The 26241-nt window shown below is 36.8% G+C and overlaps 3 protein-coding genes across 3 annotated transcripts in view; all 3 read left to right on the top strand.

Moving 5' to 3' along the window:
* Positions 1–8037, top strand: part of LOC145316693 (putative ATP-dependent RNA helicase DHX34) — a 15161-nt gene extending 7124 nt beyond the window's left edge. The window contains exons 12-25 of the mRNA XM_080157390.1: positions 710–834; positions 1182–1363; positions 1543–1765; positions 1961–2055; positions 2481–2644; positions 3037–3144; positions 3360–3476; positions 4233–4327; positions 5604–5715; positions 5960–6021; positions 6207–6301; positions 6475–6788; positions 7048–7356; positions 7720–8037. Of these exons, the coding sequence (XP_080013516.1) occupies positions 710–834; positions 1182–1363; positions 1543–1765; positions 1961–2055; positions 2481–2644; positions 3037–3144; positions 3360–3476; positions 4233–4327; positions 5604–5715; positions 5960–6021; positions 6207–6301; positions 6475–6788; positions 7048–7356; positions 7720–7941 (2223 nt within the window). The 3' untranslated portion in view covers positions 7942–8037. The remainder of the gene's footprint in view (positions 1–709; positions 835–1181; positions 1364–1542; positions 1766–1960; positions 2056–2480; positions 2645–3036; positions 3145–3359; positions 3477–4232; positions 4328–5603; positions 5716–5959; positions 6022–6206; positions 6302–6474; positions 6789–7047; positions 7357–7719) is intronic.
* Positions 8037–10200, top strand: Acat2 (Acetyl-CoA acetyltransferase 2). The gene has a single exon (XM_080157399.1). The coding sequence runs from the start codon at positions 8037–8039 to the stop codon at positions 9216–9218; it is 1182 nt and encodes a 393-aa protein (XP_080013525.1). The 3' UTR covers positions 9219–10200.
* obe (activating signal cointegrator 1 complex subunit obelus) lies at positions 10196–26241 on the top strand. The gene is made up of 20 exons (XM_080157389.1): positions 10196–10244; positions 10886–11007; positions 11179–11424; positions 14917–15270; positions 15606–15653; positions 15782–15976; positions 16345–16440; positions 16548–16619; positions 17070–17131; positions 17273–18008; positions 18516–18681; positions 18763–18906; positions 19438–19635; positions 20208–22261; positions 22540–22841; positions 23038–23125; positions 23223–23304; positions 23572–23756; positions 23934–24240; positions 24401–26241. Exons 2-20 carry the CDS (start codon positions 10909–10911, stop codon positions 25687–25689), a joined length of 6723 nt encoding a protein of 2240 aa, XP_080013515.1. The 5' UTR covers positions 10196–10244; positions 10886–10908; the 3' UTR covers positions 25690–26241.

Below are 26241 nucleotides of genomic sequence, written 5' to 3'. Positions count from 1 at the left end.
TCACATTGCAAATGTCAGTTTGTCTTTTTTGGCTACGCTTTCCCCCCCCCCCCCCCCCCATTTTGAAGCAATTAAGAAAGGGAATTTTAAAAGATTCATGAAATTTATGTTCTTCACATTTGATTAAAAATATATTGTGAACATTATGCCCATGAAGTCCATTCATTTACCTAGGAAATTTCTTAAATCCTACTTCCTTTTAGAATCACCGTGTTTTTGTTCTTTATATTTCATAAGATATTTCATATTAATAATTACTTACAATGTGTCCCTGTATTTCTTTCACTCTTGGTTGTAATTGATCTTATATCATAAAGTAGGAGGAGTTTTTTTAAATCAAGGAAAATTGTACTATCTGATTGCAACCCAAATGTTGGTGCGGCCATTTTGATTTATTTGATTTTGAGCTTGGCTATTATAAAAACTTTTATCTAAAGAACATGAAAATGGACGAAAATCAATATACCCCCCCAAAATTGATAAACAAATAATCCTTCGTGTAGAGTAGGTAAATTGTTTATGGAAAAGTTTGGATACAAGTACTTTTTACCATATTTTAAAATCGAAATATGCCCTAAAGTCATTATATGGCAGCATACGCACTTCATCGTATTTTCTTTCATTACTCATAAAGTCACTAGGTACTTATAGAAATCTTTATCTTTTTTCATCGAAATATTTACCTTTCCATTAATTTGTGAATATTAAGGTTGTTGAGGCATGTAAACAATATGCTGAGCTTAACAATAAATGGATAGTGCTGCCACTACACAGCACCCTCTCACTAGCGGAACAAGAGAAGGTATTTGACTACCCTCCAGACGGAATCAGGAATGCAATTATTTTTATTATCCAGTTATTTCTTAGACGTTGTTTACTTAGTATTATAATGGTAGGTCCTAATGTTTATTAAATTTTGCTTTGCAATTTATTTTTATTATTTAGTTATATGTAATGTATTGATACTGGGTAAAACACATTTCAACTAATTTTAAGCACTTTCTATATTTTCTAGCAACTGCTTCGCACCTAGCCTTTTAGACTCCGCCCTAAAAGACGGGTTTGAGGGGGGGGGGGTGATATCTACTTTATTTTTTATTTTATCATTCGGCCTTGCATTTTACGAGATAACTCAGTGTACACGCATACATCAAGATTTAATTTTTGCATTTATAAAGGAAAGCAATAGTGAGCACAAACATAGCAGAAACCTCCGTGACCATCGACGGAGTCAGGTTTGTGTGCGACTCAGGCAAGGTGAAGGAGATGACATATGATCCCGTGTGTAAGATGCTACGGCTCAAGGAGTTCTGGGTGAGTAGGGCTAGTGCTGAACAGAGGAAGGGTAGAGCTGGACGAACAGGTATGTTCTTGACATTGGAGTGGGGGGGGGGGGGGGAGATATAAGTACATCCGTCGCCCCTTTTGAAAAAATACATACATTATAAAATAAATATTATGTAACTAAATCATTTAAAATGATGTTTAAGTATCTAAAGATTTTCATTTTATTTTTAAAAACATTGAAACATAAATTTTCAGGTCCTGGTGTATGTTTCCGTCTGTACGCTGAATCAGAATATTCGTCCTTCTCTCCTTACTCCAAGCCAGAGATAGAACGTGTACCCCTGGACTCGCTGGTCCTCCAGATGATTTCCATGGGTCTACCTGACGCCAGGAAGTTTCCATTCATAGAGCCTCCGCCGCCAGAAAGCCTTGAAAATAGTATTCTTGTGCTTAAAGAACAGGGGGCCTTAGATAACAGGAAAGATATATATCTGAGTGATTTAAATAACTCCACCTTACCCTTTTAGTTACACTTTACAATTGACCCGCGACTGTATCATATCACTTAGCGCATCTGCTCGTCAATGCATGGGGAGATAATTGGTTGGAATCCTGGCCCAAATCGCGTTTTTTTCTTTTTTGCATCACTCAGTCATATTTTATGAATTTGTAGTGAACGGTTGACTGCTATGGGTAAAACCTTGTCTAACCTACCTGTGGATGTTTCTATTGGCAAGATTTTAATCAATGGAACCTTGTTTCATCAGGGATTAATACTTTTAAAACAAGTCTAAGAATCTCAAAGAGAACATTTTTATTTCATAAGCAAGTTTATTTACCATAATAGGTTTATCTTCTTTTTAAAGTAGCGAATTTTCTTTATAATTTACTTATTTCTGTTCGTCAGTAATTCCATAACATGATTTACAGCATTTGATTATGTTTTGACGTATTATTTTATTTAAATCTTTGAACTCAACAAAACATTTGATGATATTTCATCAAAAAATGCCATTTTGAAACTTTAAAAAAATTATATAACGATATTAAACAAATATTATTCACAAAAAAACACACACTTAGAGTCACTGCTCTAAGGTGCTTAGAATCATTTGCTCTAGTTATGCTTATCCCTCCTCTTTTAATCTATTAAACCTACTGTTGTAACCTATTGTCAAAGTTTTGATATCAGGTAGACTCTGTGTTGACACTGGCAGCTGCACTCTCTGTACAGTCACCCTTTACCAATAAGGCTTACAGAGATTCTGACTGCATGGCTGCCAGAAGAAATTTAGATAATGATCATGGAGATCCACTCACATTACTAAATGCTTACAGGGAGTGGCTCAATGTTAAGGTAAACATAATAGTAGTCTGTGCTATTTAAGTCCACATTAAAGAGTAGAGCTAGCTACGGATAACAGTATTCAGGGTGCATTTTATTAGCCCTGAGTAGGTTTTAGAGTACTTTCTTCAGGGTGGGGAAAAACCCAGGGTTTTTTTTAAAAAGCCCAGCCCAACCCAACCCAAAAACCCTTAAAAACCCAGGGTTTTAAGGGTTTTTATGGGGGTTTTATTGGTTTTTTTAAAAAAAAACCCTGGGTGGTTTTTTTGTATGCCCACCCTGACTTTCTTATGTATGGAGAGATTTTTGAGAAATGGACGATATTAATAGTTGAACTATAACCAATAACAATAAATAAAGTAAGTTTTTTTTATCTAGGTAATTGTTTTTTTTTATAATTGTAGATTGAAGGACACGACAATAGCAGGAAATGGTGCAAAAAGCGTGGACTTGAAGAACAAAGATTTTATGAAATGACAAAATTGAGAAGGCAATTTGAAGAACTCTTGCAGGTTGGAGTTTTATCAAAACAATTAAATAGAAATTCCTTGTTGAGCACCGATTTGAAACTCCCTCTTTTTATTTCAAAAAGTTGAAAATAAGGAGATGGGCGGTTGTAATGTTTCGCTATTTGAAAAAATAGGGGTGGGGTCAGAGATCGGCAGGCACTTTGTGGAAATCACCGATAAATACATGGTAAATAATGATGATAATCCAATTTCTTTAGGATTCTGGTTTACTGGAAGAGGACAAGATGGAAGAGTCCCTGACAGGTGCAGAGAGAATGATTAGGCATGGAGAAATTAGACAGCTTAGAGAAGCTAAAAGAAATCATCAACGAGAGGTAAATGAATTTTAAGATTTCTTATTACTTAGGTATAAAAGGTTTTTGATGGGTTTCTTCATATAGCATATGGAACACAAACAAACTTTTCGAGAGAAAAACTTTTATTGATGTCCGTCTTATGTTTGGTTAAGTTATATAAGAACTAAAGAGCCTCTCCCTGGTGAAGATTCTTTTTATAATTACGTCAAGTTATAAATGTAAATTCTATTAAACATTCAATCGCACTAAACTTCTTTTGAATGTATTTTCTGGGTGTGTCTATTTGTGTGTTGCTAAGTGATTTTAACAGATTTTAGACGTAGTTTAAGTAGACATAAAATTAGAAAGAGTTGCAGGGGTGTATATTCTGCATAATATTATTTTTTTCCGGCTGCAAAATATTTCATTTATTTATTCACCCCCCCCCCCCCCTAGTTTATGCCCTAAGGAGGGAGATAAAATGGAAAAATAATTTTAGTACCTACTCTTTCCTTTTTTTACCCCTCTCATATATTTTTTGATTTTTTGCCTAGGAGAGGAAAAAATATTTTTAAAAATCTTTATTATTTTATTGTGGTCCCACATATTTTTATCCTGTCCCCCTCCCCCCCCCCCCCCTCTTTATCCTCTTTATCAGGGGTTCCCATGTACCCATGTAGAATATACATAATTTTCCCCTGAAGAGTTGCATTACCAAAAAAGAGAACCGACGCGAACATCTTCATTGACAAAGTTACGCTTATCATCAAGGTTAAAATCAGGTTTCTTTTATAGGGTCCAAGAAAAAAGAAAACATTGAAATTCGAGGACGCGGAAATTGAGGATGAAGAAAATGATAAAGAAGTTAACATGGGTGATATTGACTTCAGGTGAGCTATAATTTTTATTTTATTTTTAGTTTCAATATAAGCCTAGCACCTTCCCCATTTTTTCTTTGGGAGAGGGGAAATAAATAAAAAGATTTTATTCAAATTGTTGCAAATAAATTGATAACTTTAAAGTATAGCTTTTTAATTTGATAGCTTTTAAATACAAATAATTCATTAATATTTAATCTGTCAAATGTTGTTCTAGAACTCATAGTTGTGAAAATTGCAGAATGATTTGAAATTTTGTTTTGCCAATTAAAAAAGTGTTCACTTTTCTTAAGAGTATACATTAGTCTTATTTTATATGTACTAGCGTTATGTAATTAAGTGTGATACGTATTTTAAAATATAACTACTTACTACAAAATATAACAACCTTAGAATTGAAAATACACAAAAGTGTCTCCGCCTACTCCATGACTTTCTAGGTCCAAACCCTAATAAACTATGACTACCTAATATATCAATCAATCAAAATAAACAACATGTGAAACTTTTTAGTCATATCTTACTGTATAATCAGGGATCTAAAGGGATAGGACCATGGCCAGGGTTGTCATATTGGGCATTTTTTTCTATAACGGGCCGCCCAATTGCCCTCTAGATACAAAAAAAAGCTTACTAATTAGGTATACATATAATAGTTAACTAGCGGCTATGCCCCCTAGAGGCCTCTAGGGACACTTGAGGAGGTGGAAATCGAATTTGAGGGTGCCCCCCCCCTTAGGTATTTTTTATTTTTTTTTTTGGGGGGGGGGGGGTTGGAGGTGTCCCACCCCCCAAGAAGATAGTTATAAACCTTCCCGGGACCTATGAGAAGCTACCCTGTTAAGGAAAACCCGATCATCCTGTTACTTTATTACAAGGATATCGCCCAAAAAATAGGCCAGCCCCCCCCCCTATTTTTACCCCCTTCCCTTTTTTTCACTCCCAAAATGGAGGGTGCCCAAATATGCCCAAAAGGACCCGATAAAGGGCAGCCCCAAAGCGCCCGCCTGATATGACAACCATGACCATGGCCGATAAATTGATGTTCTTCCCCAAAATTATCCGTTTTGTAGCTAACAATTTGTTTTTGAAACGTTTGTACACTCAACCTAATAAACCAACCAATCAAATTTAATATATACATAATAAATACTACCCCCCCCCCCCTTCTCCTTTTAAGAAGTATTTCGTATTTTTTCAAAATATAAATTGGGTAAAATAGAGAGGCTTGGGGAAAAAAATTCAACTAGATTTGAAAATGATCGTCCCCCCCCCTTATTTTATTTAGGCTGCGGAATGACGCTGGTAAAATCCGGAAGTTATTAGAGAGCAGCAAAGCTGTGTCCTACAAGGATGTCACCATGCTGAAGCTAATACTCAGCTCTGGTCTATACCCACAGGAAAGGGGTTATAATATATTATTGAGAGTTTTATCTAATTTTTGCAGAATGGGTGAGGACATTTTATATTTTAAAACACGTTCTCTCATTGTTCGCTAAAAAATCTGGGATGTTTTACCTGCCCTCATATGTGTTTTCTTATGTACAAAAATGAATTTGTTGCGGCATTCATGGGAAGGCTCTTCATTTCATATTATTAATGTTTTATTCACAATCAGTATAATCAATATATTGTCCGTATTAGTTTGGAGTAGCAGACGAGCATAACAACTACAAATCTGGCTGTGATCAACTTTTCCACGCTAGGGATTAGAGTCATCTTAAAATTATTAATTTAAATGTTTTTTTAGCTTAATTGTTTATTTTTTTATGGACACTTTTAATTAACACTAGTAAATATGAAAGGCTATAATGTGTTATGGTATGTTTCAATTTGTAGACATCAAACATTAACTTTTTCAAGTAAAATAAGTTTACTCTTGAATATCCAGAGTGAAGCCGTTCAATGTATTGCATCCTAACAGTATTTTTGCCTTCCAACCTGAGTTACTCCAGCTTGACAGTCTAGATATTCTGGATATTCCAGGTAAGATTACTCAGAACTTATTTACCTTGGCATAACAAATGTTTACTACATGTGGCTTTCTCATTTAAAGTGTAATTAAATTGCTAGGTACCTATATCACTGATAATAAAATATAATTATAATTCATTAAAAGAATTTCATGTTCATGAATTACATATACTTTAATTTTTCAGGATTTACAAACAAAAATCCTCCAAGTAGCAAGCATCAGATGCTTGTCTATATATCCTTGTTGGAGACAACCAAACCCTACCTGACCTCCAGCATTAGAGTCCCAATCTTGCCAGTCATCCTACTCTTCTCCCATTCACTGGAGACAAATGCCTCGATTTCCCGGATTATTTCAGACAGCTGGCTGGAGATTAGGTTTGCAGACGCGGAGCAGGGACAAAATGAGCTGTTGAAAGCTGTGATGCTGCGGAAACAATGGCTGAAACTGCTGAATCTTAAGCTGGAAATGGCAAGCAATACGATTAGAAATGATAAGGTATGGAATATTTTACTTTGTCGTAATTTTCAGATCTAAGAACAAATATGTAAAGTTTTCTCTTTACAAGTATTAACAAAAATAATTTAAATATTAAATTTCATATTTTTACTCCAATTGTACCTAATTAAGTAGATCAAAAGAAAAAGGTAGGTGGAAATAACTTTTTGCATTATAGATATTTTGATTTTTAAAAACTCAAATTTCACTAAAAACACGAATTGCTGAAAATTGTTCAAGTTTTTATTATTATTTTAAGGTATCTTTGGCTGAACAACAAGAAATAGAATCGCAGCTATCCAAAAATCTGGTAGACTTTGTGCATAATGACACTGTATACAGTGTGAAGCGGCTGTTGCCTGCAGACATCAAGGTGGCCTACGTTGGACGCAATTATGGATACGTAGAGGATGTTAAAAATCCTTTGGATGCGGAGTTTGAGCCCCGTCAACATCCAGAAAAAGGGGGAATGTTGTTGACGGATAATGTGAACTATAATTGCCTGGTTGATCAGGGGGATGAGGGAAATGCAATGGATTTGTCTGCCTGGAAGTGTCCCATGTGTCAGGTATCATAAATTCTATTATAAAATGCTTTGCTTCTATGTAATAATAACAAAAAAAAAAATTAATTAACCTCAATTTTAATCATTTTTGGCATATCACTATTGATTTTTTAAATTTGGATCATAGGAAGAAAATGAAGCAGCGCGTTTCGTCGTATTTTTATAGTAGTTTTTGATTGGTTATTTTAGGTTATGTAAATGTTAATGATGCGCCGCAGGGTTAGGAAATTGACCCCGACGGGCTAGAGGCTCCACAGGGGCTAGAAAGAGTAAAAAGCTACTGTGTAAATACGACGAAACCAGCTACTTTGTTTTCTCTCCATGAACCTAAAATTTATTGTTTACCAATTGAAATTACTTTTTTAGGAAGAGAGAGAATTTACTGTATTGGAAAGACTGGGTCACTACGCGCGCTGCTATGGTGAACAAGAGTTAACAAAATTGCGAGATCATCTGAAGGAACAAGATGCTGCAAGGAGACAGGCCGATGGAAAAAGTAAAGAGTATCTGTGCATCAAATGCAACCAGACTTTGGTTTTGTCGCCTGTAGAATTTTTAAAACACAAGCGCAATTGTAATCCTGGGTAATTGCAAAATTAAATTTTTGCATTATACCTACCTAAAAATATTTACTAAACGCAAAAACATTCACATTGAACGTGTTCCTATTTTTCAGAATAAAAATGTCAGATGTTGTGATAGTTGCTGCCAAAAGAACGCCAATTGGCAATTTTAATGGCGGTTTATCCAGCGTACCTGCTCATGACTTGGCCTCAACTGTTATAAAGGACTTGCTCACTACAACTGGAGTCGAGCCCGCTCAAGTGTCCGAGGTCATTCTTGGACAAGTTCTGACAGCTGGCCAAGGTCAGAATCCTGCAAGACAGGCCTCTATCGCTGCTGGTCTTCCTCACGCTGTACCTGCTACTGGAGTCAGCATGGTTTGCGGGTCCGGACTTAGGGCAGTTCAACTCGCCTATCAAGCAATTAAGACTGGAGACAGTGGTGTTGTTGTTGCTGGCGGCATGGAGTCTATGAGCCTTAGCAGACACTCTATGCACGCTAGAGCAGGGGTCAAGTTTGGGGACGTGTCACTTGAGGATACTATGATGAAGGATGGTCTCACTGATGCATTTCACAACTACCACATGGGTATGACGGCTGAAAATGTGGCTAAGAATTATAATATTTTTAAGGCTGAACAGGACGAATTCTCTGCAAAGTCGCAGCAGAAGGCCGGAGCTGCCATGTCTGAGGGTAGGTTCAAGAATGAAATTGTAGAGGTGACTGTACCTGGCAGAAAGGCTTCTGTAGTTGTTAGCACTGATGAGTTTCCTAAGCCAGAAACAACTGTCGAAGGGTTGGCCAAACTTAGGCCTGCATTTTTACGCGATGGTACAGGATCAGTGACCGCTGGCAATGCTTCTGGAATCAACGATGGAGCTGCAGCCGTTTTGCTAATGACTGCCGAGCACGCTAGCAAGCATGGACTTGCCCCACTGTGCCGTGTTGTTTCTGCTGCTACGGCCGGTGTTGACCCGGCTGTCATGGGAACTGGACCTATTCCTGCAGTGCGCAGCGCCCTGGCTAAGGCAGGCTGGTCATTAGACGATGTTGATCTCTATGAGTTGAATGAAGCATTTGCGGCTCAAGCCATAGCTGTGCAACGCGAGCTAGGTGTGCCTGATGCCAAGGTGAACGTGAATGGCGGATCTATTGCACTCGGTCATCCAATTGGAGCCTCGGGTGCCAGAATTCTTGTTACGCTGATCCATGCCCTGAAGAATTCTGGAGGCAAGAAGGGTTGTGCTGCCCTCTGTATTGGAGGCGGAATGGGGATTGCACTGTGTGTTGAAATGCTTTGAATACTACGGGTCTTGAAGATGTAATATTTAGCCTTATGAATCTTTTATATTATGACTTATTGCATATTTTAATTTATGTTATGAAAGAAATTTAAATAAATTGTTTTGTAGTAATCAGGAATAAAGACAACCACGATTAACAATAATACTCTCTCAAGTCAAACTAATGTTGACTTGATTCTGTAGAACTTTTAACAAATTTCTATGTGATTTTCTTTTTCCTGTACCTTTAGATTTTAAGTTAAGGTTAGTAATAAAATCTTGAAACATTCCGTTTGAAATCTCATGAATATTTAATAAAGATTATTTTCAACAATCTAATAATGTTTCTAGAATAAAAGCCTTTATATTTATTAGTATGTATTTAGTAGTGAAACTAGTAATATTATTTTTGATTGTAGATCTGTTCTATACCACAAGTGACCTATCATACATAATATACATGATATATAATTTTATATCGGATGCACAAAAGTCTTCCAATAATGCTCCAAAAAAATAAATTTTATATTAAGAAATATTTTATATAGTTTTATATCATAGTTGTTTTTATAATGATCATGTTATGTTTGTTATATTTTATTTTGCCAGTGACACAAGATTGTTAATTTTATTATTATGTTATTTTGTTATTATGGTCTGCTTTATTTTTCATATCTTTGTTAATAAAGAACGGGTTTTAACTCTTACTTAATTGTTTTGTTAAAATACTCTTATATAAAAGAATTGCCTCAATGCCTATGACAATCCAAGAAATTATTGTATGATTATTTTTTATTATAATATTAACTAGTTAAGAATCAAATAAAAGAAAACTTTACTTATTGACATCTTAAAAAGAAAGAAATTTACAACATAAAAATAAAGTAAAATAAGATATAAAAAGTAATAAGAATCTTCATTTCTTTATATGATTGTAACTAGTTGATTTGTTAACATTTAGTTTAGATTAAGTTTAGTTACTAATACCTAGCATTCCAGATTTAAATTGGTCTCAGAGGACGATTACGCAACTAGGATTTAAGGGATTTTGAAAATATTCATTTATGTTAAATAACTATAAAAAATATTCTTTATTAACATCTGAGTTTCATTTTTTACACATCCCAATGAAGTAAAAAAAGTTCTACGACTAACATCAGAATATAACCCGCGACTGTGGTGTAACACGCAGTGCATCTGTTCGTTGTCGGGAGGTTGATAGGTACCAATATAGTCCAGACACCGCGTCAAAACTAAAGACGTCATAAGTGGTTCCTTCGGCTATAATGTTAATTGCGCGCGACATAAATGGGTAGAGTTGGGGAGAATGCCTTGGGCCAAAACAGTCGCAAATCATTACCAAGTACAGTTAGGACTTCCAGACTAAAGACGTGCAATCAAAAGGTCGTTTGTCTAAGGACGTTTACCATATAACCATGCAATGCACATTATTAGGCAAGGTAATGTTCAGAGAAACACTTAAATAAGTTCTCGTGGTAGAATTTCACAATTAAGACTCATTTGGAAGGGATGAAATAATTTTTATAAAATGTATTTCTACCATACGTAGGTTGGGTCCCTTCGGTCCCACAACAATCTTTGTGATGTCATGGGGAACAATATATTATGATTAAAAGCTTCTTAAAGCATGCATCGATACAATAATCAAAATCCCTAAAACTAGGCTTGGTCTACTACCTTGAACAGCATGTTAGGAGGGGGAGGAGCAGGACTTGAGGTTGGGAGGCCTAAACCCAAGCCAAGGCTTTCTGGATTCCTACGCAGTTATGGCAATGTCAGCTTTAAGGTACATATATTACCATTATTTTTTTCTTTCAATGCTAAGAACAAATTATTTTATATTTGTAAAAAAATGATTTTCATGGACTTGCAAATTTAATTATTTATTAAGAAGTTAGGTTACTATTTTTCTACTCATGAAATACCTTCTTAGTACGTTAAGTTATCATTTATCTAGTATGACATTGAAGAGACGCGTAGAGGAACCAAGACAAAAATTGGCGCGACATCCATAAGTATCAAACCTAAAACCTCCAGCATTGAAACATGGAAGGAACTTGAAGTGCTCCTGGCGGCCAATGCAAAAACAGATGAAAATGGATTCAAAAGCTTAATGAGAAAGCTACGGGGTCACGTGATTGATATTGTTGGTAGCGAACTCAAACAATCAGAAGTCGATGATGCTTGTCTTTCATTTTTCAAGGTAATTCTTAATTATCGTATATTATTATTATTAGGTATTTTTGTCGAGTAAATAATATGGCAGTGTACTGCAAATATTAAGATAAAGTGGGAGTACATTTGTGTCTAGTAATATAGCAGCTAGTAGCAGCGTTGTGGAGTCGGAGCAGGTCCATTTTTATCAAATATTGAACTTTTAAAACCTTCAAAAGTCAAAGATAGACTTTTTATCAATTATAAGGGGGGGGGTTTTTAATGCAACCATCTCGTAATCAATGTATAAATGTCACTTAGAATTCGAATTTCGATCTCAAATTTTGCATGAGTAATCCTTGGTAGGTCTATTTTCCCTAAATCGAACAAAAAGTTGGAAAAGTAACGGCTGGCAGCTGGCGACTCAGCTGTTTAGCCGTTTTTTTGCCTATTTTCAGGGCAAATTCATCATTAATTACATAGGAATCAACTTTTTAAAACATATTTTTGGTTTAATTCATGTTAAATGATAGCAATAACCATTTTTAAAATTTCTTGTACCAGCTGCTAAACGGCTAGAACCGGCTGAAAACGGCTGGGAGCTGCCAAGAGTATGAATAGTTGATAGGGCATGTGACATGTCTAGGGGTAGGTTTTTATGGTTGCTGAGCTCAAAAATGCTACCAAAAATAGTGGCAGCCTATCAATATGGCAGCTGGGTAACAGCTGCAGCTCAGCTGGTAGCGGCCAAGAGTAGAATTGGTAGATAGGGCTTGTCACATGTCTAGGGGTAGGTTTTTATGGGTGCTGAGCTCAAAAATACTACCAAAAATAGTGGCAGCTTATCCATATAGCAGCTGGGTAACGGCCGCTGCTGAACTGGGAGCGGCCAAGAGTAGAATGAGTAGATAGGGCTTGTGACGTGTCTAGGGGTAGGTTTTTAGAGGTGCTGAGCTCATAAATACTATTAAAAATAGTGGCGGCCCATCCACATGGCAGCTGGGTAAAAGCTACAACTCATCTGGGAGCGGCCAAGAGTAGAATGAGTACACAGCGCTTGTGAGGTGTCTAGGGATAGGTTTTATTTGGTGCTGAGCTCAAAAATACTACCAAAAATAGTGGCCGCCTATCAATATGGCAGCTGGGTAACCTTTTTTTTAATTTCTATTACCAGCTGCTAAACGGCTAGAACCGGCTGAAAACGGCTGGGAGCTGGCAAGAGTATGAAGTTGATAGGGCAGGTCTAGGGGTAGTGGCCGCCTATCAATATGGCAGCTGGGTAACAGCTGCATCTAAGCTGGAAGCGGCCAAGACTAGAATGAGTTCATAGGGCTTGTGACGTGTTTAGGGGTGGGTTTTCATGGGTGCTGAGCTCAAAAATACTACCAAAAAAAGTGGCCGCCCATCCATATTGCAGCTGGGTAACAGCTAAGCTTAGCAGTAAGCCGTTATTTAAGACTCATTGACTAATATTTGGGACTATTGAAGGATAACCAAATATTGAATATTTCAGTATAAATACACTATTGTCATTTTATATTATTAATAACAACACCTTACCAATGTATTGATTTAGTTGTTAAACGGCTGAAATTGGCTGAGAACAGTTACCAACAGATAAAAGTAAACGTTTAAGACATAGCTTGTGATGTGTCAAAGAGGTGTAAGTTTTTATAGGTGCCAAGCTCATTAATACTCCCAAAAATAGAAAAGCCCATTCACATGGCAGCATGGTAAGGGCTGCTGCTCAGCTGTAGCTGTTAGCCAGCTGCCATATAGACAGGCCTGCACTTTTATTGGTAGTATTTTAGAGCTCAACACCCATAATAACCTACCCCTAGACACGTCACATGCTATATATAAGAGTTATTAGTAATATATCCATGAAAAAAAAGGTAAAATGTTAATTGGGAGAAGTTTAATTCCACTGAAATAATCAATTTTTTAAGCCTCAAAAACAGCTGAGCTGTGGCCATTACCCAGCTGCCATATAGAAGGGACGGCACTAATTTTTACTATCTTCTCATCTACTTTTGGCCCCTCCTAGCTGAGCTGTAGCTGCCATGTGGATTGGCCGCCACTAATTTTGGTAGTATTTTTGAGCTCAGCACTCCGAAAAACCTACCCCTAGACACGTCACAAGTCCTATCTACTTATTCTACTCTTGGCCGCTCCAAGGTGAGCTGCGGCCGTTACCCAGCTGCCATATGGATGGACGGCCACTATTTTTGGTAGTATTTTTGATCTCAGCACCCCTAAAAACCTACCCCTAGACATGTCACAAGCCCTATCTACTCATTCTACTCTTGGCCCGTCCAAGGTGAGCTGCAGCTGATACCCAGCTGCCATATGGATGGGCGGCCACTATTTTTGGTAGTATTTTTGAGCTAAGCACCCCTAAAAACTTACCCCTAGACACGTCACAAGCCCTATCTACACATTCTACTCTTGGCCGCTCCCAGCTCAGCAGCGGCCGTTACCAAGCTGCCATATAGATAAGCTGCCACTATTTTTGGTAGTATTTTTGAGCTCAGCACCCATAAAAACCTACCCCTAGACTCGTTACAAGCCCTATCTACTCATTCTACTCTTGGCCGCTACCAGCTGAGCTGCAGCTGTTACCCAGCTGCCATATGGATGGGCTGCCACTATTTTTGGTAGCATTTTTGAGCTCAGCAACCATAAAAACCTACCCCTAGACATGTCACATGCCCTATCGACTTCATACTCTTGGCAGCTCCCAGCCGTTTTCAGCCGGTTCTAGCCGTTTAGCAGCTGGTACAAGAAATTAAAAAAAAAGGTTATTGCTATTATTTAACATGAATTAAACCAAAAATATGTTTTCAAAAGTTGATTTCTACGTAATTAATGATGAATTTGCCCTGAAAATAGGCAAAAAACGGCTAAACGGCTGAGATGCCAGCTGCCAGCCGTTACTTTTCCAACTTTTTGTTCGATTTAGGGAAAATAGACCTACCAAGGATTACTCATGCAAAATTTGAGATCGAAATTCGAATTCTAAGTGCCATTTATACATTGATTACGAGATGGTTGCATTAACCCCCCCCCCCCCCCCCTTAAGTAACTCTGTTGTGTCGTGTACAAATGCTCCTTTCAAGTTTTTCAATTAAATTTTTATCAAATATTGAACTTTTAAAACCTTCAAAAGTCAAAAATAGACTTGGCAAAAAAAATATGATGACTTTTTCTTGATTTTAGGTCGGAGTCGGAGCCGCACCTAAATCAAACGGCTCCGCCACGCTGGCCAGTAGACTTAGTTGCTTATTTCTAGCTCATTTTTTGGGGAGAATTTATTTTTCTTGGTGGGAGGGGGAAGGGAGTGTCTCAAATCCCTCGCACAACAGCCTAAATTCTTGCATAGACCATTCCCTGGAAATTCTCACTATTTCAGAGATTTTTTAGATCATTCGCACCCAATTAAATACTTTGTAGAATAGGATAAGCGAGGTAATCAAATTTAAGACGTAGGCTTATTCTATGGTACAATGTCCGTAGTTGTAAAATTATTTATTTATTTTAGGACTTAGTTGGTCTGCGACATCCGAGCTTAGAGTTGATGAAAAGATACAAAGTTGTTTATGGAAGTGTAGGTCCAGCTCAGATAGAAAAACTTCACAGAACAATTAGGGAGGTGAAGAGCACAGTACCTGACCTAGATTTCGAACAGTTATTTTCTATAACACCCGATAATGATGAATATTTTGGATCAAAAATCAAGCTATCATTTAACCCCCAGCTTCCTAATGAATCAGAGTTGAGTTATCTCAAGAATTTACTTGATAAAAGTAAAAAGCCAGACCCATTGGGCAAAGATATTACCTTGAGCTACGATGTTCTGGAGGCCCAGAATCGGGAAAGAAAATCAGCTGAACAGGCAAGTAGACATTTTTTTACTTGTGCAGCTGCTTTGTAATTAGGATTGTCTGATTGTTTGAATGAATGCGAAGCCTACACTCGACTCAGTTTCACATGCGAAACCTTCAGTATCATAATCATTTTATTTTACTCATGAGGTTTTTATTTGATAAATACAAAATGCCTATTAGTTTTCTCATTTTTCGTAGTTTATTTTTTATTCGCGCTTGGACAAAATTTATGTTCAATTTTTATTTCTTAATACCTTAACCTTTGAAATCAATCGAATCAATTATTTAGTCTTTTCTTTGTTATTTGTGTAAAATTTAAAAATTAGTGAAGTTTTTAAATTAGGATTCCGCTGGAAGCGCCGGTATCAGTTGGCTAGAGAACACAATTCAGGTGTTTTTTTTTTATATTAGATAAATAAAAAACTTAGCTTTTCGATTGTCTTCCAGTCTCTTTATGTATCTGGAGTCAAAGTTAATATAAAGTTGATACTAACTATATTATATTCAAATTCTTTGTAGACATTTTATGGAGACGAGCTGCCCATGGGTGGAATGTCTCACATGGAGTTTGCAGTCACAATTATGGAGAAACTTGGCACGGACAAATCCTCGGAGGAACTTCAGACAGAGTTGTTTGACTTGTGTGGCTTTGACAGATTTGATATGATTGGAGCTATTCTCGAGAAAAGAAAACAGCTGGTTAAATCATTTAAGGTAATGAAATAAAAGTATATATTAATAGGGACTGTTAACGAATCTTTAAAAAAAGATGGTTAAAAAGAAGAACAAACGGGCTGAGCCAACTTTTTCTTGACAACTTTCAGGGGTGTATACTGTATATTCTACACAAAATTCATTTATTTCCCCTGAGGCTGCTACAAAATTTTTATTTTTTTCCCCTCCTAGTTTTTTTCCACCTAGGTGGGGGGAAATGGAAAAAATGTTTTAGTTCTCTTGATTTTTACATTTTTTCCCCACAAAAATACACAGAAAGCTCACAGCTACAGGAAAAACACATGTAAAATCAATTTTTTAACTTAAAAGATCATTGAAAAAATTATTTTATCTATTTTTCTTTTTAGGATAATTTGAATGTGATGAAATCTGAGATGGCATTAGCAGCCGCCAGCCAAATGGCGGCACAGGCCATGGTTGCCACACCAATAGTCCCTGGACAGGTCATTACATACATACTTCAATTTCTTATATTTTCTTTACTTAAACCTACTTTTTGGTCTAAAGATAATATTTTGTTAAGAACCTAAACCAAATTTACTTTTTTAAGGTTTCAATTCATAGCGAAGAAGAATTAAATATCATGAAACAAATAAGAAAAGAGGAGAAGAAATTGAATAAAGTAAGTACCTAGCATATTTTCTTATGAAATAAATATACATACATAAACCTTTTATAAAATCCGTGTATTAGGTACTTTTTTATTAATCCCCTCCTGTTATTTTATTAGAAAAGAACCAACCTGTTTTTTTTTGTTTTTGAACTTTTTGTTAAATGGAATATTATAAAAAAAAGATGGGGTAATTATTTGATTTATTTCGTATATCATAATAACATAAAAATAAACAAATATATAGATATGTATTTATTACTCCCCCCCCCCCCCTGATTATTTAATCATAAGTCATCGACATTAGGTATAAACAACTGTGCCTCGTTATTCCTGTTTTTATAAAGCTATAAATAAAGTATTAGTTTCCTGTTGAGTTTCTAGTGTACTTCATCTACGAGATCTTCACAATCACCCCTCCGTCGTATCATAACCATTTGTGAATTTTAACGTATGTTTTAGTTTCTGAATAAAGTTCAAATAGACGAGGAAGCAGAAGAAGGTTTTGTTTTTAATCCAAAGGAATTTTTTTTACAAAACCAAATAGATACCTATCTAACAAATACGATTAAATATCCGACCAGATTAAATTTAACTGAGGCAGAATAATTAAGGTTCTTTATTTCTTTAAATGATTGTTTTGTAAAAATAATTATATCAAAGGAGCTTCGAATGAAAAGACAAGAAGCATTGGCTTCAGCCATGAACCGTCCTCTGTTAAAGGACCGAGAAGAGGCTAGAGAGATGGCCGGACCAGAGGTCAATTACCCCTATGTCTTTGACAGCTTGGCCAAGGCCAAAATGTCTTCTGGTTACATTCAGGGCACCAAGATGAATTTGCCCGCTGGGTTTGAAAGAACTGATAACAAAAAGTATGAAGAGGTGACTGTCCCTGCCTCAACTAAAACAGATGTAAACTCCATAGGACCTGCAAAATTGAGACCGATTTCTTCTTTAGATGAAATCGGTCAGCTGGCATTTAAGGGCATGAAAAGTCTTAATCGAATTCAGAGTATTGTTTATAATTCCGCCTATACAACAAGTGAGAATATGTTAGTTTGTGCGCCAACGGGAGCCGGCAAAACCAATGTTGCCATGCTTTGTATAGTACAAGCCATTAAACAACACATTGAAAATGGAGTCATCAAAAAGGATAAATTTAAGATTGTATATGTAGCTCCCATGAAGGCTCTGGCTGCCGAAATGGCGGAAGGGTTTGGAAAACGCCTTGCTCCTCTAGGGCTAACTGTGAGAGAGCTGACTGGTGACATGCAGCTGACCAAGATGGAAATAACGCAGACACAAATGATCATAACCACCCCTGAGAAGTGGGATGTGGTGACTAGAAAGACTGGAGATGTTGCGCTCGTTCAGTTGGTCAGGCTTCTTATTATTGATGAGGTAAGTCATATAACCTTTGTTTATAGTTCTTAATATCTTCATTACCGTTATTTTTTTGCAGTAATATATATATTTACATATTGTTGGGAGGTGATATTGGTATGAAGTCTGTTTTCATCTAGGTATACAGATTATAGAATTGTAATTTAGTCCTTCAGCACTTACCGAATTTTACTATAATTACCAAGTGCTTGCTGAAGTACATTTTACAATTACCTCTCGGTGACAAGGTACGCTTAAAGTTTTAGACCTCCCTGAGTCCCTATGCACCTTCAATCACACTCTGCGCCTTAGGATTGTGTTGTTAAGCGCCCGATGGTATTTGGGTTACCCATCCGCCGAATACTAAAATTTTAGTCACACGCCTTTTGTCTGGTGGACTTAACGGTTTATTATAATGCCTGTTTATGGGTCAAGGCATTCATCGTAGATTCGTTCACCATACATACCCAAAAGCAAGCCAATTATGCTAATGCTGCGTTTATTTAAAGTAATAATGTCTTCTAGGTCCATCTTTTGCATGGCGACAGAGGTCCTGTAGTCGAGAGTATTGTGGCCAGAACCCTGAGACAGGTAGAATCCAGCCAGACTGTCATCCGAGTAGTAGGCTTGTCAGCTACGCTACCAAATTACTTGGACGTGGCCAAATTTCTGAGGGTCAATCCATACACAGGTAAGATTAATTCTGGTTTGTTGTATTTTATATTTATTTTAGTTTTATCGATTGCTATTGAGCTATGATTTAAATTTACAGGTCTGTTCTTCTTTGATGGCAGATTTCGTCCAGTACCTTTGGGTCAAACCTTTATTGGTGTGAAGGCTGTGAATGCTGGACGTCAACGTCAAGATATGGACGAGATTTGCTATGATAAAGTTCTGGAAATGGTTAAACAGGGACGATATATTTAACTTTTTTATCAGGAGGTTTCCCCTCAATATTCCTTTAATGGTGCGTTCGCGTCGTGCACGGCAACTCTCTCCCCCTTTTTTAGAAATGAATTGAAGAATATGTTGTAGTTATTTTCTTATGTGTATCATATGCGGGGGTCCATACCCTGCTGGGCTACCCAGTACCCAATATACGCTGGCTTATAGTAGTTACACAAACGAAAACTAACCCTCCCCCATGAGTTCAATTTTGTTAGAAATTAAAGGGTGGATACTCAACTAGGCACTTGAAGGAAAACGCCCATTTAACATAGAATATGTAACTTTGGTTGGGTTTATTCAAGGATTTGTACCAAGATTCATTGAAAAGTACATAACTCACCTACATACATTATGATACTTGGTATTACAAGATAAAATATTTATTATGGTATTTAACCAAAAACGTATAAGTATTATAGTTATTTTTGCTCTTTTAGATAAAAATTGCCCTCATTCTTTATTAAAAGATAAAAGATTAAATTATTGTTATCTTAGGGACATCAAGTTATGATTTTTGTACACGCCAGAAATGCTACTGGTAAAACGGCGTTGACTATGAAAGAGATGGCGCAGTTGAATGGAGAATCAGGATTTTTTGAGCCAGACGCGGGTAATTCTAATGAGATGAAACAGGCCAAGGTTGTAATGCAGAGATCCAGGAATAGACAACTGCAAGAACTCTTTCCTGCTGGCTTTGGTGAGTTCAATTATATTAAAGGATGGGCAAAAATATCTTCCTGTTTTTTAATTCAAATTGTGCATGAAATGCATACCTATCGAAGTTACAAATTCCAAATTTCTAGTCTTTGTATTTCTAAAGAATTTTATAAAAGCGTACATTTTTTGTAGTATTTTACTAGTTTTAAGATTTAATTGAAAAGTATCACAGATTTGATATTTCAAACGATTTTCTCTTTTTTGTTTGTTTGTAGATTTAGGGATGGCAATTCGTCTAATTTTTGGACCGGATTCGGATTCTGGATTCCGGATTCTAGCAATATTTTAAAAGGCTTTTTAAAAAATAAATTAAGGGATTTAATTATACCGGGTACTGGGAAGAATCTAAAGCTGCGTTTTTTCATATTTTCTGGTGTAGGTGGGGAGAGATGGGGGGGGGGGGTGACCTTTTCCTTCAAAGAGGGGGAGTTGAAAGAAAAAACTTAAGGCGCTAATATTAGCCTAACAATTAAGAATCCGAAAATTGGCCAAAAATTGGACGATTCCGGATTCCCTAGTAGATATAGAAAATAAAAATTCCGCTAATTTTAGGTATTCATCATGCTGGAATGTTACGGTCTGACAGAAACCTCGTTGAGAAATATTTCTCGCAAGGCCTAATCAAAGTACTCTGCTGTACAGCAACTCTTGCGTGGGGAGTCAACTTACCTGCACATGCAGTCATCATCAAGGGAACAGAAATTTACGACGCGAAGCATGGTTCATTTGTGGATGTTGGTATTCTTGATGTTCTGCAGATTTTTGGACGTGCTGGCAGGCCACAGTTTGACAAATCTGGACATGGTACAATCATAACAAGTCATGACAAGCTTGCTCACTATCTTTCATTGTTAACTAATCAGTTTCCAATTGAAAGTAACTTTATTGGCCACATGACAGATAATCTAAATGCTGAAATATCTCTTGGTACAGTAACAAACATGGAAGAAGCAGTAACCTGGCTAAGTTATTCATTTTTGTTTGTGCGCATGCGCAGAAATCCACAAGTTTATGGCATCAAGTATCAGGAGCTTAAGGATGATCCTACTCTAGAGAGCAAGCGTAGGGAGATAGTAACGGATGCTGCAAGTAGGCTTGATAAAGCAAGGATGATCAGATTTGATGAGTCGAACGGTTACTTTAGTTCAACAGATTTAGGTCGTACAGCCAGCCATTTCTATATCAAGTACGATACTGTTGAAATATTTAACGAGATCATGACCAACTGCATGAATGAAGGTGAGATTTTGGCCATGATCAGCCAGGCGCAGGAGTTTGAACAGCTCAAGGTTCGTGAGGACGAGATGGATGAACTTGAAGATGCTGTGCATGACAACTGTGAACTACCTGTCAGGGGAGGCAAAGAGAATGTCCACGGAAAGGTTAATATTCTTCTACAGACGCATATATCACGCGGACGTATGCACAGCTTTTCTTTAATATCAGACATGACGTACATCAACCAGAATGCTTCTAGAATTGCCAGGGCACTGTTTGAAATTGTTCTTCATAAGAACTTGCCATTGTTGTCGGGTCGTATGTTAAGATTTGCCAAAACTATTGAAAAGCAAATGTGGGACTTTGAGCATCCTCTAAAGCAACATCCTCTATTAAAACCCGAACTGGCTGCTAAACTCGAAAACAGAAATGTGACTCTGGAACGTCTTAGAGAAATGGAGCCGTCGGAGATAGGACATTTGATTCATCACGTAAGCATGGGAAATTTTATCAAACGTTCAGCTGAGGAGATTCCTCTTCTTGATATCGAAGTCGGCATTCAACCTATCACAAGAACTGTTTTGCGTGTAAGGTTGATGGTAACGGCCAACTTTAGATGGAACGACAAAGTGCACGGAAAAACATCTGAGCCATTCTATATTTGGGTGGAGGATCCTGAAAGTGATCATATGTACCATAATGAATATTTTATGATCACCAGAAAACAGGTTATGACCAAGGAACCACAAGAGATTTGCTTTACTATACCCATTTTTGAACCATTGCCCACTCAATATTACGTGCGGGCAATATCTGACCGGTGGATTGGATCAGAAACAACTTCGGCCATATCCTTCCAGCACTTGATCCTGCCTGAACGTCATCCACCGCACACAGACCTGTTGGATCTACAGCCACTCCCAGTATCAGCCCTTAAAAATCCGCTGTTTGAGAAGATGTACAAATTCAGTCATTTTAACCCTATCCAGACGCAAGTCTTTCACACGCTCTACCATTCAGATAGCAATGTATTGTTGGGTGCACCAACTGGATCCGGTAAAACTATCGCTGCTGAGCTAGCAATGATGAGAGTTTTTAAATCTGACAATCACAACGCAAAGGTTGTATATATTGCCCCTTTGAAAGCTCTGGTCAGGGAACGTATCAACGACTGGCGAGTAAAGCTGGCTCCTATTGGGAAAGAAGTTGTAGAGCTTACAGGTGACGTTACACCCGACGCCAAAGCAATTGCAAGAGCAAATGTTATTATCACAACCCCAGAGAAGTGGGACGGTGTCTCTAGATCTTGGCAGACAAGAAATTTTGTGCGCAATGTATCTTTAATAGTTATTGATGAGATACATCTCTTGGGAGAAGATCGTGGTCCGGTAAGTAGTATTAGTATTGACTCAATTTCACTTTCCATGTAAGGCTTCGTTAAAATTATCATTAACAGATGTTACTCTGAAACATTAAGTCATTAACTTTTGTTTCGTAAGTTTAGAAGAAGAAGTGCCTTCAATTTAATTAAATCAAATATCTAAAGCATATTTTCATCTTTTTTTTGTATACCTAGTCAATATTAATAATAAAGTTTAGGTTCAATATTGAAAATTTATACAAAAGCAAAACAATAGGTATATTTGTTGACTTATAATTGTATCAGGTGTTAGAAGTGATAGTTTCAAGAACAAACTTCATCTCATCTCACACGGAACAAAACATCCGAATCATTGGTCTTTCTACAGCTCTAGCTAACGCCAAAGATTTGGCCAACTGGTTGGGTATAGGTCAGATGGGACTATTCAACTTCCGGCCATCTGTACGACCTGTACCATTGGAGTGTCATATAGCTGGGTTTCCAGGAAAGCATTATTGTCCCAGGATGGGTACCATGAACAAGCCAGCTTTCCAGGCAATCAAACAGCACAGCCCAACCAAGCCATCATTGATATTTGTTTCTTCCAGGTATGATCATAGTTAGATAAAATATTCAGAAGATATTAGAATGAACTTGCGCTAATATTCAGGATTCTGTACCTATATTGAAGCATAAGCATACAAAATTTAAGTATTAAATTTGATAATAGAAGCAAACACTGTTTGCATTTTATAGTGATAATTTATTATAATATTGATAACAAAATATAATTTTTTGTAATAGACGACAAACTCGAATAACAGCCCTGGACCTGATAGCCTTCCTGGCTGGTGAGGAAAATCCAAAACAATGGCTACACATGCCAGAACAGGTAACAAAAGGGGTGTTTCCATGCAGTGGATTTAAACTTTGAATAAAAAAATAAACAAAAAAAACTTTACTACTTTATAGAAATAATTTATTATCAGGATATTGATGCTATCTGCGCAACAATTAAAGATCAGAATTTGAAGCTAACCCTGGCATTTGGTATTGGTATACATCATGCAGGTATCAAATTATATCCTTAATAATATTATTAAAAGAGAATAGTTCAATTAAAATAATTTGATCTAAAAACTCAGTATATTTTTTATCTTAAATGATTAGGACTATGTGCAAAATATTTTAATCATTATTTACTTTTTGAAAAATGTACATGGTATTTTTCATCTCGTGATAAAAAGTCATGGAACGAGCCACTTAAGCTATTTATACAGTAATATGTCAAATCAAATACAGATCGATGATAACAAGTTCTTTTAAAAACGTTTTCAGGTTTAGTAGAACGTGATAGAAAAACGGTTGAGGAGCTTTACATCAGCATGAAGATTCAAGTTATGATAGCTACGGCAACCGTGGCCTGGGGTGTCAACTTCCCCACACATTTGGTTATAGTGAAGGGTACTGAGTTCTATGATGGAAAACTTAAGAGATATGTTGATATGCCCATTACTGATGTGGTAAGTTTTTTAATTCGCGATTTTTATGTAGGTATATAATTTGCTTATAAGCAATTTTAAAAAAAATCTGCAACAAAAAACTTTGGACTTCTAAAAATAGCATCATATAATCCTAAAACTTTTTTCCTTGGAACGAATTCTGTTAGTTCAGTTGATTAATAGTTCTTTACTATTTAGCTTCAAATGATTGGTCGCGCTGGACGTCCCCAGTACGATGATCAAGGCGTAGCTGTTGTTCTTGTTCATGATGTAAAGAAAGGTTTCTACAAGAAGTTCCTCTATGAACCTTTCCCAGTGGAGTCCAGTTTACTGGGCGTGCTAGCAGACCATCTAAATGCTGAAATAGTGGCCGGTACTATTACAACCCGCCAGGATGCTATTGAGTACATGACATGGACCTATTTTTTCCGGCGACTAGTCCAGAACCCGTCATATTATGGGATGGAGGGTCTGGAGGCGGAGGATGTCAACAGTTTTCTTACAGGTTATTATGCTTTACATAAATTTGTTATGATTGTAGTTTTTGAGTCTGATTTTATTACGAGTTTAATGTTTAAAATATTCATAACTTAAAGTTTTTTTGGTTTCACTCATAACACATAATAAATTGGCATAATCCAATGCATTAATATTTTTCATATCAGGTATTGTTGGGAAATGCCTGGACGAATTGGAAATGTCGTACTGTATAGAATCCGACGAAGATGGTCGGACCATTTATTCAACAGTGCTGGGAAGGATTGCCAGTTACTATTACCTGGCACATCAAACTGTCCAACATTTCCAGGATAACTTGTCACCCAACATGTCAACTGCCGATGCTATCCAAATGTTGGTTGATGCTTCGGAGTTTGAAACCCTACCTGTCCGCCACAATGAAGATATTTTGAACACTGAATTGGCTAAATCTTGTCCTAATGAGGTTAACCAGTACACCATGGACTCGCCGCATACAAAAGCCAACCTGCTGTTGCAGGCACATATGTCCAGGGCCCAGCTGCCCTGCACTGATTACCTCACAGACACAAAGTCTGTGATGGACAATGCCATGCGTGTCATCCAGGCCATGATAGATGTGTGTGCTGAACAAGGTTGGCTGGCGGCCACATTGAGAATTATCACATTACTGCAACAAATAGTTCAGGCTAGGTGGGATACAGACAATGGTTTCCTTGTGTTGCCTCATATTGAGCCGCACATGGTTTATATATTCAGTCAGTTACAAGCCAGCTGTATTCCAGAGTTGCTCTACTCTCTTAAAGGTGAGTATGAAAAACTGGCCAAGGTTTTGCGAGCAGAGCTGGATGAACAAGAAATTGAAGATGTGTGGGCTGCTCTCCGTAGAATGCCTATTTTAGATGTTCAAATTTCTATTCAGGGACAAGAAATTATGAAAGGTAAGGAGCCGCCAAGAGATTCAAACAAATGGATACATGTAAAAACTGGCACTGAAGTTTCCATAGATTTAACCCTCAAGCGACTCAACAAACCTGGAAGGGAAGGAACTAAAGTATTTGCTCCCAAATATCCTAAACCCAAAGACGAAGGTTGGATGATTCTCATTGGTGAGAGGGAGAACAAAGAAATGTGTGCTCTCAAACGACTTTCATCAATCAGGGGTGCAACTCGCCATAGTTTGACTATTGTACCTGAACGGCCAGGTAGATGTATCTACACAGTGTATGTGATGAGTGACAGTTACCTGGGGCTTGACCAACAGTATGATCTTTATCTAGAGGCAGAGGGAGAATATGTCAACGAAGAGGATGAAATTTATTATAGTGATGAGGAAATGCCTGAAATTCGGGACAATACTGTGGCCAGCGCCATCACTGGTTCTAGGGTTGATGATGACTTTGACAATACTAGCTCTACTCATAAATATTTAGACTGGAGCGAAGAAGTGGAAGACCATATTGCTTCATGGGAATAGATAAAAGAAAAAGTTTACTCCATTTTTTCAGAATGTTGATTGCCCAACTTTTTATTTTTTAATTTAATTTTGTTCAAATTCATATGTAGGTAAATTCTTAATATCAGCATTTTTCCGTGATAAAGTTTTTCTGTCCTAATGTTTTCGCAGTCATCAAATTGCCATTTTTATACAATGCAGTCAGATTTAAAATATATACCTAAATGTTTATGTTTGTATACTTTTGTTATCTGTAGTGATCTAAGGGAACGTTTTATAAAGAAGTTTTGTCAAATATTTAGGACAAATTATGTATTTTAACATATCAAAATTAGCGCGATCCCTGTAAATAAGGAGACTTTGAAAGTATAGGTAGAGTATCAGATAATTGATGAAATATTTGTTAGAAATGTTCTCTTGCAATGTTGTAATTAAATGTGATGTTATCTTCTGTGATCATTTGAAATGTGCGTGGATCAGATTTATAATTCTGAGAGCCGTTATTTTTATACATTAATCTTTGATAAATAGTACATCCTATTTGTTAATACCTGATAAGTTTTCGTTTTTCAG

The sequence above is a fragment of the Acartia tonsa genome, chromosome 4 (genome assembly GCF_053477335.1).
Source record: "Acartia tonsa isolate MP-2025a chromosome 4, ASM5347733v1, whole genome shotgun sequence".
NCBI classification, from domain to species: domain Eukaryota; kingdom Metazoa; phylum Arthropoda; class Copepoda; order Calanoida; family Acartiidae; genus Acartia; species Acartia tonsa.
Note: the sequence above shows the minus strand (reverse complement) of the source record. Positions and strands in the feature narration are given on the sequence as shown.

Bases quoted from the DNA above. Each gene is read 5' to 3' on its own strand.
- Acat2 (XM_080157399.1), top strand. From the start codon at position 8,037: ATGTCAGATGTTGTGATAGTTGCTGCCAAAAGAACGCCAATTGGCAAT.
- obe (XM_080157389.1), top strand. From the start codon at position 10,909: ATGTTAGGAGGGGGAGGAGCAGGACTTGAGGTTGGGAGGCCTAAACCC. The intron at 18,682-18,762 runs GTAAGATTAATT...TTAAATTTACAG, and splicing joins GAGGGTCAATCCATACACAG to GTCTGTTCTTCTTTGATGGC. The intron at 23,126-23,222 runs GTAACAAAAGGG...ATTTATTATCAG, and splicing joins GGCTACACATGCCAGAACAG to GATATTGATGCTATCTGCGC.